This window comes from Microchirus variegatus (genome assembly GCF_963457635.1).
Source record: "Microchirus variegatus genome assembly, chromosome: 6".
Lineage (NCBI taxonomy): Eukaryota > Metazoa > Chordata > Actinopteri > Pleuronectiformes > Soleidae > Microchirus > Microchirus variegatus.
In genome coordinates this window covers 5168561-5186941 of record NC_139807.1, presented here as the reverse complement: position 1 = coordinate 5186941, position 18381 = coordinate 5168561, and the positions used below count along the sequence as shown (strand labels likewise).

Here is an 18381-nt window from a genome sequence, read left to right as displayed (position 1 = left end):
CCTGTCTTGGGGTAATAGAAAATTGTGTTGCTTGTTTCCTCTGGCTGTGTCTAACATTGTGGAAAATTGTTTTCCGGACCCGACACGAGAGTTTTCAGCTTGAGCCATGACTAAACAAAGATGCAACCCTGTGAAAGCCGGCTCTTTGTTTGGAGGTGAACAATAGATATATCTTTGGATCCTCGCTACCTCCCGGCGTTCTTGCGCTATTGTAAATCAGTTTAAAACCAACATTTTGAATGGTTATGTTTAATATTCAATGTAAACATAAATCGGGAGAAATCATATGCATTAAACCTTGTCTTTTGCTCTTTTTTAAATCATCTATTTGGGATTTAAGTGGGTTTTAGTTTTTTTTTTGCATCATTTCTCTGGGAAGGTAATGATGTTAGGAATTTAGCCAAAATAAATTCATAATCGCATAATTCCTTCGAGGCCACAGATGGCAGATTTAGTGTTTCTATGTGCCCATTTTTAAGAATTTATGTCCAAGTTTTTACAATGCGACTCCACATATTGCAGCACAGCGACGCTGCCATCTCTCCAACATGTTGTTTGCCATAGTTTGACAGACTGTCATCTCTTCAACATGCCAGCAGGGGCTCATTAACAAACAAATACTGTACCACATGAATGCATGTCTGTACTGGTGAGAGAACAGCTGTGGCTGTATTCTTTTTTTATTTTTTGTTTGTTTTTGAGTAAATTATATACAATTTTCTCGCCACAGGATTAAAAAATGGGGATCGTATTGATTGTAGACTGCGGAGAAATTGCGGTGACAGATGCGACCACATCAAACCTGACAGCGCTTCCATCCGAGGGGTAGCGTTTTCATTCCAATGACCCACATGCGACATCTGACAACTGCACTGTTCTTCTTTTTCATCATGACTCAAACACTGTATGCATTCAGACAACTGTATCAAACCACATTATGCATCGGGAGTCTATTGTTGACTGGAGGAAACATCACACGCACTCTCACATATATATGTGGCTCTCTCATTATTATTGAACAGTAACCTCAGGTTTATTTTTACTGAATCCAAGGATCTGTGGGGTAATTAGTGTTTAACATGTTGCCCTTAGGTAGCACTTGTACACCGCTATCAAACACTGTGATTTATATAGGTGTAGAATAGGAAAGGTAGATGTACTGAAAGTAGACTCATAAGTGTTAATTATTCAACAGAAGAATGCTCAAATTTAATAGGTGATAAATAACATGTATATATATATATATATATATGTGTGTGTGTATATGTATGTATGTATATGTATTTGTATATATGTATATGTATTGGTATATATATATGATTTGTATATATATATGTTTATATATTTGTATATATATATGTTTATATATTTATGTGTATATGTATGTATGTGTGCATATATGTTTATGTATATGTATGCATATATATATGTTTATGTATGCATATATATATGTATATGTTTATGTATGCATATATATATGTATATGTATATGTATGCATATATGTATGTATATGTATGCATATATGTATGTATATGTATGCATATATATATGTATATGTATGCATATATATGCATATATATATATATACATATATGTATATATATGCATATGTATGCATATATATATGTATATGTATGTATGTGTATGTGATATATGATCCTTTTGGGACAAATTCTGCATTGATAATGTTCTTCCTCTCAGTTTTACCAAAAACGAACATTTGTGGAATAGATTCAAGATTCAAAAGTTTTATTTGTCGCTCTAAACTATATTGTGAACGTACAAGAATATAAAGAAATATGAAGGGAAACAAAAAAGGAAATATTAAGAAACTATATTGAATACAGACAATACATATGTAAGTTTCTGTATATACTGTAAATACTAAGTCAACAACAACAACCACAGCGAGTAGCAAAAAAAACAAAAGAAAGTGACAAATGATGCAGTTTTAGTAGCGAACACGGGTCTTTTTGCTGCAAAGGCATGAGAGTGCTAACCACTGCACCAACCATGTGGCCCACTCTCGTAGTTATATATTTTATATAATATAATTATTTATGTTTACATCCTTAGATATGCTGAAGCGATGCCTTGGGTGGCTACATGTGCTATTATGCAGCCTGTTCTATGTTCTATTTCAACATTGAGTCGTAGGCTGCGCTACGTTTCTTCGTGAAGGTTATGTTATCATTTGGATTATCAATGGACACTTTGTATCAAGTAGTTACCCTGGTGTGAACAAGGAGTTTATGGTTCACAACATTTTATCTATTCATGTCATGTCATATAACCTCAAATCAGCGACAATAAAGGCAGTCCATTTATAAAATGTTCGTAAAATGTAATCTATAGTCTTTTGATAGGAAAGTGCTTTAAACTGTTGACTTTGATTCAAAGAACCCAGTGTATTTACTCCTGACGAGCAAATCCAGTTGACTCAAAACACCACGCAACTTGAAATTCAAAAACGCAAACAAATGCGAGCAGATGAATATTTGAACTCCTCTCTGTTCGTGTTTGTGCAAACATGACGGTTGTAGTCAGGTCGTGCTTTGTGCTACTTTTCTCGATGCATTTTCTATGAGTTTCAGACAAACGTAAACTCCTCTGAGCATTCTTTTTTGGCCCCTGCGTGGGAGACGAGGTACTTTATCACAGAGATAAGCGCTCAGACTGAGGGACGGCAACAGGAAAGAAAATGCACAAAGGATCCGCTTGTGAAGCACAGATCAGTTCTTGTGAAGTTGGTATGATTAATCCAAACGCTGCAAATTTATGCCCGGGGTGATATGATTTGTGTTTTCATGGGCTCCTTTTTTTCCCCTTGCAGGGAAGATAAAAGATGAATTGACCTATCGGGTCCATTGCGGGGTATCTTCCTTCTCCATCACTATAGGGGTTGGTTGAGTCTGATAATCCTCTCATCACTGAGGGGATCCTTTAATCCCCGGTAGACACAGTGTGTCTAGCCTCGTGCGTTTGTCAAGATGAAAAAGCTGCGCGTGAAAATACATACGAAAACACATATATAAACATAGCGACACAAGGCCGAACATTTTTCCTGAATGATGAATATCTAGGAGGGGAAGACGTGCAAGAAACACTAAAACTGACTTTGTCTTGCAGCGAACTGTTAAGAGACGCTTCCATCTGGCAAAATGCTAATGCTGCATGTCCATATCCTGCTGCACAAGATGTTCACATTGTATATATATATATATATATATATATATACATATGTATATGTATATTCTACTTTTCTTGTGTCTTCTTCTTCTCTTGTTTTGACAAACACGTCTGTGCCCCAAATAAAATCCCATTAATAATGCCTGTGGTCACAGCAAGCGCTTACTTCTGCATGAAACTCTTGCAAGCTTTTGTGTTTACTCCGAAGCTTGCATATTGATAAGAGCGCTGAATTTAAATGACAACATCACAGGCTGATTTTAAAGGCCACTGTGAGGCTTCTGTATTCCCGGCTTCGTATTTGTAATCTTTGCCCTACACATTTCCTCAAATCGGTTCCAGGAGCCTTTGTTTTAATTGAACAATTCCATTGCCAGTTGTGGAGACCCACCATTAAGATGACCATGTCATGTGTTTAAATTATGTTGTAGCATTATTTTCTTTGGAAATAATGATGATTTTTTTGGAATATATTTATCACTGGAACTCTGATCTGAACCCAAGCCACTCTTTAATCACATTTGTCTGATTTCTCATCCTCCAAGGGTTCAGTCCTCCATTTTTTTTCTTACATTGTTCTATATGTCAAAACCATCTGGACAGAGGAAACAAATAGCACATTCTCTGATAAACATCTCCTCACTATGCATCCTGTTTGAGAAGATCAAGAAGGCCTTCTGTGAGTAATATACCATGAGGTCAGTGGTTTCCTTAAGGACGCCGTGGAAATGATTATATCGCGGACAGATGCATGTGACAAATCTGAACCATCTCGACCCAAATAAACCTGGGAAGAGTTGTTGGATTCACCACATCAGACACAGAAACGGTAATAAACGGTTCGCGGAGGAGCCGATCCCAGCGTTGCTCTTGATCAGGTGAAAGGAAGGTGTCTGATGTGCCTTTGAACTTGAGTTTTCACAAACTTGACATTTTCAGATTCTAGAGGTGCTAACTTTAACCTTAAATTTGCTGTTTGAAAACGTCGGTAAATGATGTCACGGGACATGTGGTATTGGTAAAAGCCGTTTGTTGTTCAGCTCAGGGGGGTTTAAACACCTCAACTTTTTGGCACAGTCAGCTGCTTACTGACCACAACATATGCTGTCGTTATTGGTTGCCAACAACAATCTCTGTACACTCATCTGCAGCCTGCTACACCCATGTGTGAATGTTTCCTCTCTCCTTTTTGGGGCTTTTTGAAGTTGACAGATCGTGACTGTAATATTGGATAGACTTAAACATGATCAGAGGATGTTTTCTGGGGCATTTTGCCTGTTAAAGGTGGCCTTCTTTATTTTTAAACCTTAAAGGGGACATATTATACCGTATTTCTCCAAGTTAACCTAGTTCCCTGATGTCCTAATGAGCAGGTCCATGACACGCTTTGGTCAAAATACCGTAAGGATGAAGCACCACAGCAGTTCAGTCACCCTGCCAAAAACAGTCCTGTTCTGAAAGCTCTGTTTAGTAATATCTCTTTAGGGCCACCTTAAAAAAAAAAAAGGGAAACGAAACTTAAGGGACGGGAAATGACATCAGCCACAGAGGCTACTGGGAGCTAACAACAGTTAGCATTTGGAAAAGTGATCATTTGCAGGCTCTAGCAGGCACTTTGCTGTCATATATAACATGTATCCACTGGACAGATACATCCTCTGAGGCTGGACGTTTGTGTAGGACTCTGTGCTGCACTGTGGAGCCAAGAATAGAACTTTACGTGTTTTTTCGGATACCGTTGCCCTCGCCCGCACTCTCACGTGTTTTACGGACAAAGCGGAGCTCGGTAAGGCAAGGCAAGTTTATTTTGTTTTTGTAAGACAACAATTCCAAGAATTTAGCGCATTGTGACGTCCCAAATAAGTGCAGAAGTCAACATTGCGATCTCCTGTACTTAGATTGAGGAGTACCACAAAAATATGTGTCATTTTTTTTTCACACTTTCACATGCGGACTGCTAGGGCCTCCACAGTTCCAAATATAAGGATTTAAAAGATGTGCATGAGTATAGGAGTACATGTGCATCCTAAAGTTGTCAAATGTAACTAACTCTGGTTGTGTGTTTGTGTTCAATTGGCTCTGTTGCTCCAGTCGAGTCGGTGCACATTTTCATAATTTAAAATAATCATACTGCGCAATCAGGTAAAATGTGTGTACATGTTAAATCTAAGAGGGTTGTGTAAAGTAATTTCAATATCTTTTCGAATTGTATACCAACTAATGAATATTCTGTTGGGGTGTGTTTGAGTTGCATTGTGTTGTAGCACGACACTCTATGGGGAAGTGGCCATTTATCCGACTGCTTTAACTTTATGCTTCAATGTTAATGTAACTGTACCCAGAATGCACATTTAAGAAATGAGCAAGCTGCAGGAGAACAGTCACTGAATGTTCAGTCCTCGATGTTGTTTATTCCCCCCGTCTCCTGTGTCATGTCTGATAAACAAATATCTTTCATACACACAGATCACAAGATGTTGAAATTATGTTAATCCAGTTTTCTCGATGCGAAGCACACATATTTGTTGCGTATTTCTGAAGATTTTCAGAAATAATATCTTTGTATGTTTAGTACACGTTCTTGGCGACTGTCAAGGTCTGTCTTTTCAACTCTGTTGCTGCGAGTTGCTTTCTATTCGATGTGCTTTATAAAGAGCTGTTTGTCAAGATGGGCATGCTTCGTGGCCTGCAAGGATTCCATGGAAATGTTAGCGTGTGTACCAAGATCATATTGTGATCGTCACACAGTATGTGTCAGCTTAAATGTACCGTCCTGTCTTATGACTTTTATAACACAACACAGAATGCAATTCAATAAAATACCCACAAAGCTGTTGTATTATATGCAATTATTGCATTTTTCACTTTTGGTTTCATGATTTTTTGCTTTGAACAACAACCCAAAAACACAGATATTGTTGTTATAGTTATAGTTATTATAACCCATAACTCCTCCTCTTACCCCAAGCATGTCAGGTGACCTTCATATCCCCAGAGAGGATTTCAACACTATGAAACAAACTCTCTTCACTTGTTCCACTCTCCCTGTCTCTGCTGTTTCCACAATCTTCATTGATTTATGTGGGCCGAGCCATTTTTTTTCTTCAAAAAGCAAATCCATTTGGGCTGCTGTAGTAACATAGCAGTGCGTGATTGTGGCTTCCGTAAATCAAGGCTCTGGCCCAGAGTAAGACTTAAGCTGGGGACACACGACAAGATGTTTCGCCTGATATTACCCACAATTCACAGTTGGGCAGAGTCTGCACCAGTTAGCACCAGTTGGGGACAGTCAGAATTCTGTTAAAATCTGTTAGTGTGTGAGGGGGGGAAGACATGAATTGGCAAGTGTGTGAGGTGCCAACCGCAGTCATAGTCAAACAATGTTTGAATTCTTTGAGCTGCCTCTGGATGCAATCGGGTAGTGTTCACTGATTACCGACCCAACTGCAAACACATGTCGCCAACAGACAATGAAAAAGAGTAGGTGGGACACAGGAAATAGTGTCAGAAGCTGACAGGAAGTAGCGGGAATATCAAAATAACCATGGCGATGTTTGTAGACACGGTTGCTCTTGTGAGAGTTTGATGCTGCGCTCAGTTGGTTTGGTAGTCCGTGATCCCTCATCAGGTGCAGTCGCTAAACGTGTGATCCCCAGTCTTTCAGTCATCATAAAAAAGTCTGCTGAAACCAGTGGGTTAGCATGTACGCCAAGTCTTTTCAACATTCGACAACGACTGCGAGAGTTGTGTAGTGTGTCTCCAGCTTTAGGTTCAATCCCTTTTCACGTCTTGCTCCTCCGACTTGGCACCACTACTCGGTTTTTGCACATTCACCCGTAGGCATAGGATGTATTGATATTGTTGAGATACAGCGGTAGGGTGAAGTATCAGGGTATAAGTAGCCCTTCAAACACAGATTCTTCGGGGATACACTTCAAACACTGAGCTATGAGATACTTCCCTGATTAAAGGAATCCTGGGTAAGTGTTACCATCATAAAGATGACGTTGTGTAGCCTGTTTCCACTCACTTGTAGAAACCATTTACAGACCAACCAGTATTCTTAGGTGCTGAAGACACATTCTTACATGCTGCTACTTTGAATTCACACAAGCACATAATAAATTCCACATAGTCCACAATAGCGATAGCGATTCATTTTTTTTCATGATGACCTGTTGCAAAAATATGCCACCTCTGCTTATGTAATTACATATCACATTCTTGAAGGGGTGTCCCATTTCATACGGGTATGTTTTAGCCACTATAGGATTGATATAGGATAGGATTGGCCTTGTGCTACTGCTATGAACACCAAGGAATCTTTGGTTTAAAGCCATTATACACTTATATATGAACATACTTTCAATTTCTGCCAATAATCTCTCAGTGGACTTTTAAGGTAAAATCGCAAGAATGTAGAAAATGTTCGCATATGTTAACACACTTAAGCGAGACTCCATTCAGATACGATTGCCAGGCAGAGGGGGGATCAAGGTTTCGGGCATCGGTGTGACCTTCTCAGTGGCCCAGGAGTGTGTTGCCATGGCATGACTGATGCATATTATCATAGCTGGAGAAAGCCAATTACTCTGGTCATCACGGCACCCTCAGGGCCCCTCTCGGTGGAACGAACTGCATTAGAGAATTCTCTGTGCGTCCCTCTGGCAGCGTTTTATATTTCATCTATGCTGATCCCCCAGTTTGAATGTTAATAGTGTAGTCGGTCCCTCCCGCTCCTCAGAGCTCTCTCTGGCCCAGATGATCTTTTGCTCCACAAAGGAAGGAAGGTCGAGCTTCTTGAAGAAGCAGATGAATTACATTCTTCTGTTTGTCTTCTCCGTCTATTCGAGACAAAGCCTTTCTGTTTTGACCCCTTCTTAACGGCTTGCCCCAGTCGGTGTCCTTGATCGACTGAGGAATAGATTAATGAGCGAGTCATGTCGAGTTACAGTATACAATGCATGAGAATCGTCTGTAGCATTCATATGAATAGAACACACTGTGGCTCATTAATCCTCGATTTATTCTTGGTTTTTGTTTCCAAAACAGATTTGCCACAGGACCAGGGGAGAGGCTGAGGTCATGTCTATGATGTTCAAAGACTACACAGGTAGGAGGCTTGAATTTATGTTGCATACAGTTGTTGTTTTCACTGTAAAATTTCTTTGACTTCTCCTTTTTTGCGCCCGCTTCACTCTTGCTTGAATTTGGATTATTTCCCCATCACTTACATTTATTTCCCCCATGCTCACTTTGGTTTCATTTTTGTGCAGGCCCCAAAATCTGCAGCTTCTCATAACGTATTCAAACTAATAAGAATGCATTCCCTAGATCCTTACCATCACAAGTACAAATGCCAACCCCAACCCTAAACCCAATTCGAGACGTCTCTAAAGTGAGGTATTGATTCTTAAAAAGTCCTTTAAAATGGTAAGGACCAGACAAATGTCTTCACAAACAAAGCCTTGAAACAAAATGTGTTCTCACAACCTGCTACAGACATGCACACACACACACATAGAATGACATAAGTGACCCACAAGAGTAGGATTCCATGTGATTGCAAAGCCTGAAACATCAACATTGCAAAAGTGAGAAGAACGTCTGTGAAGCGATACCTGAGAAGACAACGTGCTAACTCAAATACGACAGGTCTTGTTAACACTCGTGCGAAAATTGTTAGAAAACACGCTGGGTACTCGTTTCGCCACCATCCTGTGTTGTATTGTGTCCTCAAAATAGAATGTTCGAGTTATAACGTCATTGGATACCGAAGCCAGTGACTATCCTCCTCTCTGGCACAGTTTGTACAAGACGAAAATAAATAAAACAATTAACAATTTATGGGCCAAGCTGAATTATGGACAGGGCAGAGTAGAGTGAAAAGGGGGCAGGGACACGCACGGCAAAATGTCCACTGGGTGGAATCTAACCCGGGTTGCTGCAGGGGGTCCTTGGCCCATGGGATGCCAGCTCCACCGCCTGAGCCTTCCGGCACCCCTTAAGTTTCAGAGCATCTTGAGAAAAAAGGTGTCCTGTTACAGCTGTGAACCTGGACTATTGTATCATGAGATCTTCATATGCCTGGACATTGACATCCTTACCTCTGATGGAGATAAAACAGACTAAGACTTTGATAAAGACTGACATTTTACCATAGTCCCCATATAATGTGTTTCCCATCATGTTTTCATTGACCCTTTAGCTTTTCCTGCTTTGGTTTATGATCAAATAATATCTGCAAAGTGTGTTGCATGCCCATCAGCATTTGCTGTACTTCTGTGTTAATTTGGAAACATGAATTAACTAAGATAAGGAACGTGGTAAACATTAGCATCAGTATGTTTGTGTGTAGCACAAGCACCTGCGTTAAATCATAAATGTGCTCATTCTCCCACAGCAGATAATACGGCTATAGGCTGTAATTGTTGTTATTATAGCTCCAGACCAGCTATTAGTCTGCCTCAGAATTCCATGTAACTGTTAAGATAAAGGGAAACAATGCAGTAAAAAAGAATATCGAAATGCACAATTAGCTGTCCGCATAATCATGTTCAAAGGAACTGCCATGCATGGGCAGTTCTAAGAATGTAAGATTTGTTGTGGCATTGCAATACCTCAGTGAGTTGTTATTGTGTTTTTCTTGAAAACAATTGGATCCTACAGTACGTTGTCTGAGAGTAGAAAATTAACCGAATAAGAAAGTGACGGATTGAAAAAGAGGGTGGAATGAAAAACACTTTTCTTGCCGGGCTTAAGCCGATGAGTGTGTCCTTTTTCATTACTCTCACATGGTGCAATATGCAGGTCAGTCAGGTGATAATGAATGCTCTGTCTGATACTTGGCCTTTCTGCCTCCCTCCTTCCTGCTTGTCTGGTCTGCTCTTTCTCCGTTGTATACCCACTCTCTTTCTTATTCTTCACCCGCGTACACTACAGACTCTTACAGTATTAGGTAAATTTTCCCTTTTGTGTTTTTTTTAATTATCGAGGATTGTCTTCTTCCTCTGTTCAAGAGCATTCAGCAGTTTAAAGGTGTCTCAGGTCAGTTTTGCGGTACAATGAAGATGCTGAGGTTTCTGTCTCTTTCTTCATTAATTTAACAATGGCTTAAGGGCTGTGGAGCCTATTTTTTCAGGTTTGAATGAAGAAAAAAAAGGAGCAGAAAATACACCTATGGGTGATAAATCATTTGCTTTACTCTCCACAGTGCACACAGAATTGGATGGATTAATCAAATTCTGTTCACAGCAGCCTCCACTGCATGACCGTCTGCAGTAGGAAAGACTGAAAATGAAAGAATGTAATAACACATTCAGCTAACTTTTTTTGCTCAAATCCATGACACTAGTTTCCAGGTTTACTATGGAGACATTTTTTTTGTTAACAGTAAAATATCAGTGATGTCAAAAATATCACCAAAAACGGAAAAAACAGAAGACTTTTACAGTCAAGTAAATGCAAACGTTTGAAGTCATTTTGATTGAAATGCCATTTAAAACAGAAATACCGGTGGAGTTTATGATGCTTTGAATTAAAAAGTCGGCTCTCATCAGCTTTTCTTACAGTTTTACTCCTGCAGTGCTTCACTTAATTAGCAAACAGTCACAGTTGGTTGATAAATGTACAGTATCTAGAGATAATCGCTTCATTTGCAATTGTGCTCATTTGTTTTTGGGGGTGGAGAAAGCGTTGTTTGTTTGCCGACACTTAAATGGATACTTTTCAATGTATTTTTTGTGTAGTGCAAGACATCAGCTTCATCTACAAAGGTGAATTTTAGCGATATTTGCAGCAAATATTTTCCAGATACTGATACAGCCACACAAGGAAAAGCAGAAGTGTAAATAATCAAAATGAATGATCGGTTTTCTTTCATTTTGGTTCACTGTCACACAGTCCTGACTTGTATGAACTGAACAAAGCCATTGTTAATAACACCTGTGATTTTCCTGTTAAAACATGTCAAAATGGCGGCTGTCCAAAGGGACCATATCTTTATCTCTATCTTTTTAAGAATCAGATTTCCCTCCAGTGATGATGTGTACAAGAAGCCTTTTAATTCAAACAAATTGAAATAAACTTTGTTGGGTGTGTCCATAAAACTCTTGTAAATAATCAACTTTGGCAAGCACTGGCAACAATGACATTTAAATAAATAAAAAAGTGTGTCCATCATTTTGCATTTTTGCACATTGATTGTATTCATTCACAGTGGATTTGTCAGAATCAAGGAAAATATGGATTGTGTTGTGTTGTCGTCTTCTTTGTCCCACTTTTATGGTGTGAATTAATTTGACATCCAAAATGAATATTATTATAATAATAATAATAATCATCAGAAGACAGATGACCAATCATTTGACCAATAGTTGTCGAGAAGAAAACATAAGTTGTTGCTACTTGAGAAATTGAACGCTGGTTTTCTGTTACTACACATACATGATACAGATGAGTTAATGGTGTGTCCTCATGAAGGATCGTCAAGCTCAGAGGGAAAGACGTTTCAACTGTAAGAGTTCTACAGTGTATTTATCCCACATTTTTCAGCCTGATTGTTTTGTTGTTGACCTCTTGGTGGGAGCTGTAACACTCTGGCTGCAAGACATTACCTGCCTTTGTGTTAATGTTGACTCGGGGGCAGTGAATTTCATGCCTTTGCAGTGCTGATGGTACTTTTGTTGCCAGGAATCACAACCAGCTTGGTGCACAACACAGCTGCCAAACTGCGCCGCAGTGCCCACTTGCTCACATGAACTGCCTCGCGCTCGTGTCAGACGACTCGGAGCATTTAAATGCGGTGTTGTGACATTGGAGAACAGGCGAAACGCAATTTGTCATCACCTCTTCTTGCGGGCCTGTATCGGTGGTGAATGTATGAGTGGTGCTGTGTCAAGTGGTTCTCTGGCTTTGAATGATGGTTGGAACGCTGTTAGCAACATTACAAGACTGCAGAGTGGGTAACAGGTCACCTCTGTTCAAGACCCATTACCATCAACATTCATGCTGATGGAGAACTCTTCAGAGAAAACCCTGGCCTCCTTTTTGGTGAAGGCTAATTTGGTTTCTGCAGTCAGCGAGGTACATAAAGTATCTCCCATCTGTCTCTTCATCATGGAAACTAACAGCTCTAGATCTCAACACGTGGTGGCTCCACTTCCTTGTCATGGTGCCTTGTCACTTCTCTACAACTCATTAAGTCCGTCCAAGGAGGAATACACCGGTACGTGAACTGGGACTCTGTGAGGCTCACTTAATGAGTTTGCGTTAAACTGGGGAGTCACAACAACCTTTCCTGTCCAGATGATCATCTGCTAACCATCACTCTGGGGCAAGGGGATGAGGTAAAGGAGGGAGTAGCAAAAGAGATAAGTAATTAGCGAGGGAAGGATTAAGCAAGATGGAGGTCAAAGATAACTTGCAAGAGCCCAAAAGACAGAGATGTCGCCCCATCCTCTTTTCTGTGCTGGCTGCATTCTTCAACAAAGGACAATGACACTTTCCATTTGTACCTAAGCTATAAAAGCACAATTCACTGATCCCATACTGGACAACACTAAATATCAGTGTGGTCATTGTTTTCTGCTGAGCAAAACTTTTTTTTAAAATATCCTCCTCTTTCCTTCTCTTAGGGCATTCTGGAGCTTCAGCTGTCTGAGCCCTGTTGTTTGATTGCACAGGGCATATTGATACAGTACAGATTATTCTCACTGTTCCAAATGAAAACAAAGCTGTGTGATTTGGCAATTAACTCAATACGGGCGGAGGATCGGCGCCAACATCTCACAGGACAAATAGTCATAAATGTTATGCGGTGAAAAGGGAAATAGTAAATTACAGGAATCCTAGTCAAGTAGGCTACGCTTCTCAAAGCCCTTAAAATTTCACTCTGATAGTCGTCTGAGGCACAGCTTTCATTTAATATGCAGCGACTGAATTTGAATTATTCATAAAATAAAGGATTTTCCCGCTAATGAAATAAAATGCGTTGAGCGGGAGATTAGATTTTAATAGGTCGACCGTTCTGTATGTTTCTGCATTAACATAAAAAAAAACCGCGATGGATGATATGAACTTGTGAACTCTCTCACGTCAATGACGAAATCTTCCCATCGGAACGACATTTTTACCTCGGTTTCATGTCGCGGCAATCAATTTGACGAAAGAGGGTTATAAAAGCAAACCAAGGCCACTTTGATCTGCTGCGGCACGGATTCAAATTAGTGTTTGATTTGAATGTTTTGCCACACCAAACAGGCCACAGAAAGAACGTTATTGTATAAAAAAAAAAACAGGACATCAGGCAAACATCATTCCCCAGTGGCACTGAAATTGAATGAGAGCATGCATTGGCTGTTACTCATTACTATTGGCTGACAGCGGTAATTGAATTCTGCCTGGAAAGTGTTCCGTTTATTTATGACAACTCATTTCCGGCGAAACCTTGGACAGTGAGAAAGGCGACCATCAGTGTGTTGCTTCGTGTCTGTTATGTCCCAAAATGCAGAGGATTATGGAGTACTCTCCTTACACTGTGTTCTGGCGCTTGTTTAAGTCTGTCTTATTAGGTCGTGTGCACAAATTTCCACTCGAAACCGTCGTTGCGAGGGCATTACAGAAGGTCCTCCAGCTTCAAAAGGTTTTTTGAGGGTTATAATTGAGTTTAGGTTAGAGTAAGCATTTAGTTAAGTGTATTGTAAGAGGCTCTGGAATGCCTTATGTCTTCTGCAAAGGGACAAGTGTATGCATAGCCATTTTCTCAGGCAAGAACTCCACATACTGTCCAAGGAATTTGGTCCAGGCATGGTCTGTCAGGAGGAGATTTTTCAATGCAAGATTTTTTTTTTCTCACAAACCACATGAGAATCTCTGGAGAATCCAGTTGAGTGAGGGGGTGGCACCGAGCTTAAGCATGCAGTAGGCAGGACACTCATTCATCCACTGGATGTGGATTATCTGGTGTGTCTCCAGCCGCATTCTCGCATGAGCTCACTTGGACATCATCCAGAGATTTGGCTACTGTAAGTAGCAGGCAGGAGCTGACATTTGCATTTTCACATACAGCCCTTTCTCAGTATCCGTCCTTTCACATGCAGAAAACAGTGGAAATAATCCTTGATTATGCATCAGGGCGGTCCCTCAAATTGTATTTTGATTGTATGTGGTTTTGTAAATATAAAGGAAGAAAAACCCGCAGATCTACACGTAGTAGAGAGGCTTCTCTGTGGTTGCTTTCAAGCTGTTGAGCTGATATGATCTCATGAAATCTATTTTCCATACATACACTGGATGACTCTATACGCTGTATATAAATGCGGCGCGTCATCCTTACACAATGGCTGACTGAACGTGCTATTCTAGGAAGTGACCGTATGTGTGTGTATTGAGCAAATGTCGCGGGAGATGAACACCGGTTTATTTCTCCGAATTTGTCAAAGCGCTTAAGAATCACCGGGTGGCAATTTACTGACAATGGATGAAAGACACCACAGTGCAGTTACTGTCATAACAGTACGTGGAATCAGCCCAACACCTTGTTTTTGTCGCATATTGTACCTCTGATTTCCGTGAAAGTGAAAGCAGTGACACTTTGGTACACGATGTTGGTAAGTATTTTTATTTTCTACCTATCTTTTGAGATTTTTTTGTGTGAGGTAGGCATATTTGTTTGGTTAGGGGAGAAAATAGTAAAGTATATAAAAGGTATTTTGGCACAAACTACACAACTGAACTTGTGTATACCGGTATAATGTACAGGCACAATTGTGTGATACACTCGAAAGGCTATAAAATGCCCTCTGTTTTCATGGAGGTGATGTTGAAGCTTGTTGTTATTGGCTGAATGCACTGTAGATGTTGACGTTTGGCTTCTAATCTTGACTTCAAAAAACCCATTGAAACGTAAGCCTTGAAAACATAGGTATAGGTTTCATTATGAGACGTAAACATCTGCTTAAGTGGTTTGTTCACCATCTGGAAGTGATTTTAAAATTAACTTCCACATTTACCCCAATTAACATACCATTTTTGGGGGGAATCTGGCTCTTCTGGCAACAGGATAACAACAATATCCTCCTTATCAAATAATAGTCATTTCAACAACTTTAAATGATACGTTCAAATTGCCCCCGAGATGTTTGCGATGTTGAGAAAATGCTGTTTCGTTCGCCTCGGACAGATGTCGCTTTGTGATCGCTCAGCGATGTAATGCATGGCATGTCTCCAACTCCAACTGATACACGGGATTAACGGTGCGTGGAGACCTATTTGTCGGTGACTGTCGAGACGTGGGGGATATATTCGGGGGGTTCTACACAAAAAGATATTGATCTACACTCATAGAAAATACAATGCAGTTGAGAAGTATAAATAGTAATATATAAAATCCCCTGATCACAGGGATTTTTTTAATCTGCTCTGTCTCGCATGTAAAACAAAAATAGGTACCTGACCCATTGTCCGGGGATCTTGTCGTAAATGACAGAAGTCTGAAACGCGGAGAAATGGAAAAAGTCTATTCAAAAGTAGATTTAGAGATTGATCCAGTGACTTTAGGGTTATATGGTCATAAACTGTAACATTCGCATCACTTCTTCAAACCCTGGCAGTCTTGTCTTTTAAGCCGGTATCTATATTGACATGTGTTTATTATTGAAACCTGTGACTCACCAGCAGGATGCACGGTTTCCTGTTACCTCCTGTGTGTTTTTATTGCTTGTTTGGTGTCATATCAGTATTACGTTAGAAAACTAGGAAGTGAATTCATTGTGTTTGACAAGGTTAACTGTTACTCAGTGTCACACGTGAGCGCCGGCATTTAAGCAGTCCATTTGGGTGTCGCGAATCATTAGAATCAGTTCATTAGAACTATTTGTTCAAAAGATTTGCGCAGCGAATCGTTCAGTACCTCCTGCATGAGCGGAGCGCAGACTCCATCCGACGCAGTCACTGAACTGAAAATGCGAGCTGAACGGGTTGCGATTCGGCTCACGGTGATTGTTAGCTTTCGCCAGAGCTAAATATACCTAGACTCCTCTGTTCAATCATGAGGTTTTAGAAATGTCCAGGCTAAATGTTGGAGATTAAAGCACGTTTTCAGGAATTTAACTGATCTACAATTCGGCATTGTTCTTGGATGAGACTGATGTGTTTAAGTCGCTGAATATCACTCAGGGTGCACGTTCGGGGGTACTGGTAGAAGTCATTCAGAGTACATTCAGTGAAAAAAATATTATTTAATAAAGATGATACACACTGCAGTGATCCCATTATCTGAGTCCTAGTCGAGGCTCTCCATCAGAGAAAAGTCGCTGTTGTTTCTTCTGTGAAGGAAACTCTGGTTTGCGTTCACTTTGACTCTTCATAGTGGACTCACTTCATGAACGTGGGACGGCCAACACTAACACTAGCGTGCTCACACAGCTGGACCAGCTACCAAAACAAAGAAACGGAGAAGCTCACGTTACAGCATGGACAGAGAGGGTGTTGTTTCAAAGCTAATTGATGGAGTCGTCTCTGACTGTGATCTTTATGACTGTAAGCTACGACGAGGACTATTTTATGTATCCGAGACTTACAGCCAGTGAATATATAATACGTGAACTTTTAATTATAAATGCATGTCGGTCACACAATGCAGTCGAACCCTATCGGCTCCACATGAGTCTGTCTGTGTTTCTCAGTATAATGTTATTTTGAATCTCATGTTGCCCGGCAACATTTCTACACTGTGCACAGGAGGTGCTACGTTTTTTTGTTTGATTTTTTTGACTGATGGAGGCTAGGTGGAACCACGACTGGGTTAAGGTTTGGGGGGGGGGGGTGTGTGGTAGGGTCCTGTGGGAAATCACCTCGGCATAATGTCATGTAGAGGCCCCTGCAGTGTTTTGGGTAATTAATCAGAATAATTGGGGGATATATCTGGATGATTTGGTGCGGTGGTTTTTGTTTGCGTGGTGGTGGGGCAATGACCCTTTGCCCATACAGCTCAAGATGTTGGCCGTTGTGTCTCACAAAACACTATATCACTTTATTTGAGATTAGACACTATATTACTATGCGTCTTTCTTCTGTATGTGTGTGTGTGTGCATGGGTTTTCCGGGTTTTTCCGGTTTCCTCCCACAGTCCAAAAACATGCAGATTTGGGGATGAGGTTAAACTGGCCACTCTAAATTTTCCGTAGGTGTGAGAGTCGATGGTTGTTTGTCTCTATGTGGCCCTGTGATGGACTGGCGACCTCTCCAGGGTGTACCCCATCCCTGCCTATCGCCCTATGTCAGCTGGGATTGGCACTGCGCCCCCCATGAGGAGGATAAAGTGGTAGAAGATGGACGGATGGATAAATTAAATGACTAAATTGGACACTCTGGGTTTGAGAGAGCGTAAGTGGATGGTTGTTTGTCTCTATGTGGCCCTGTGATGGACTGGCGACCTGTCGAGGGTTTCCCCCCTCCTTTCGCCCTATGTCGGATGAGATTGGCATAGAAGATGGATGAGTGGATGGATTAAATTACTGCAAGAAACTTGGACAATCCCCTTTATTTCTTCATTTTAGATCGCACAGTCTATCTCGATCTTTAAAGGTGCCATATGTAAGAATGTGGCCAAAAACCTACATTCAAATTAAATTTTAGGTTTCGTTTTCTGACGTAACTGGCAACCCGTGGGTTGCTCGGCAGCTGAGACTCTACGGACTGCAATGATCGGTAGACGGCGGTAGGTGGCGCCACATGCCAAAACATGATTTCAAAACATAAACATGATTTGCAGTCTGCAAAATATTGTTATAATGTAAATATTTCTGGCTGTACTGTTGTTGTTGGCGAGTTCAGTTATTATTATTATTATTATTCTGGAGTCTCTGTGACATATTATGAGGATTTTATGGCCAGTTGCGTTAGATTTATTACATAATGCACCTTTAACAAAAGTGCCTCTCGCTCATTAGTCTGCATGCTGAGCACTGGGATGGAATTGGATCATCTCTATGCTTCTCCTCCTCCAACTGGCAGGCCACAGAATGACACCTTCATGTCAAACTTTTTACACCAACTATATCTTGACATTCACGACCAAATTTTTTTGGGGGGGAAACTTGTAAGCGTGTATATTTCAGTCACTCCTAGTGTATTTGTATTTGGCACGCAGCTCAACAGTGGAAAGGGTGCGCACTGGTTTCTCCGAGTGA

The 18381-nt window shown here is 40.5% G+C and overlaps 1 protein-coding gene across 1 annotated transcript in view; it reads left to right on the top strand.

Moving 5' to 3' along the window:
- Positions 1-18381, top strand: part of enox2 (ecto-NOX disulfide-thiol exchanger 2) — a 176871-nt gene that overhangs the window by 31423 nt on the left and 127067 nt on the right. The window contains exon 2 of the mRNA XM_083891162.1: positions 8243-8303. Coding sequence (XP_083747288.1) covers positions 8276-8303 — 28 coding nt within the window. The 5' untranslated portion in view covers positions 8243-8275. The remainder of the gene's footprint in view (positions 1-8242; positions 8304-18381) is intronic.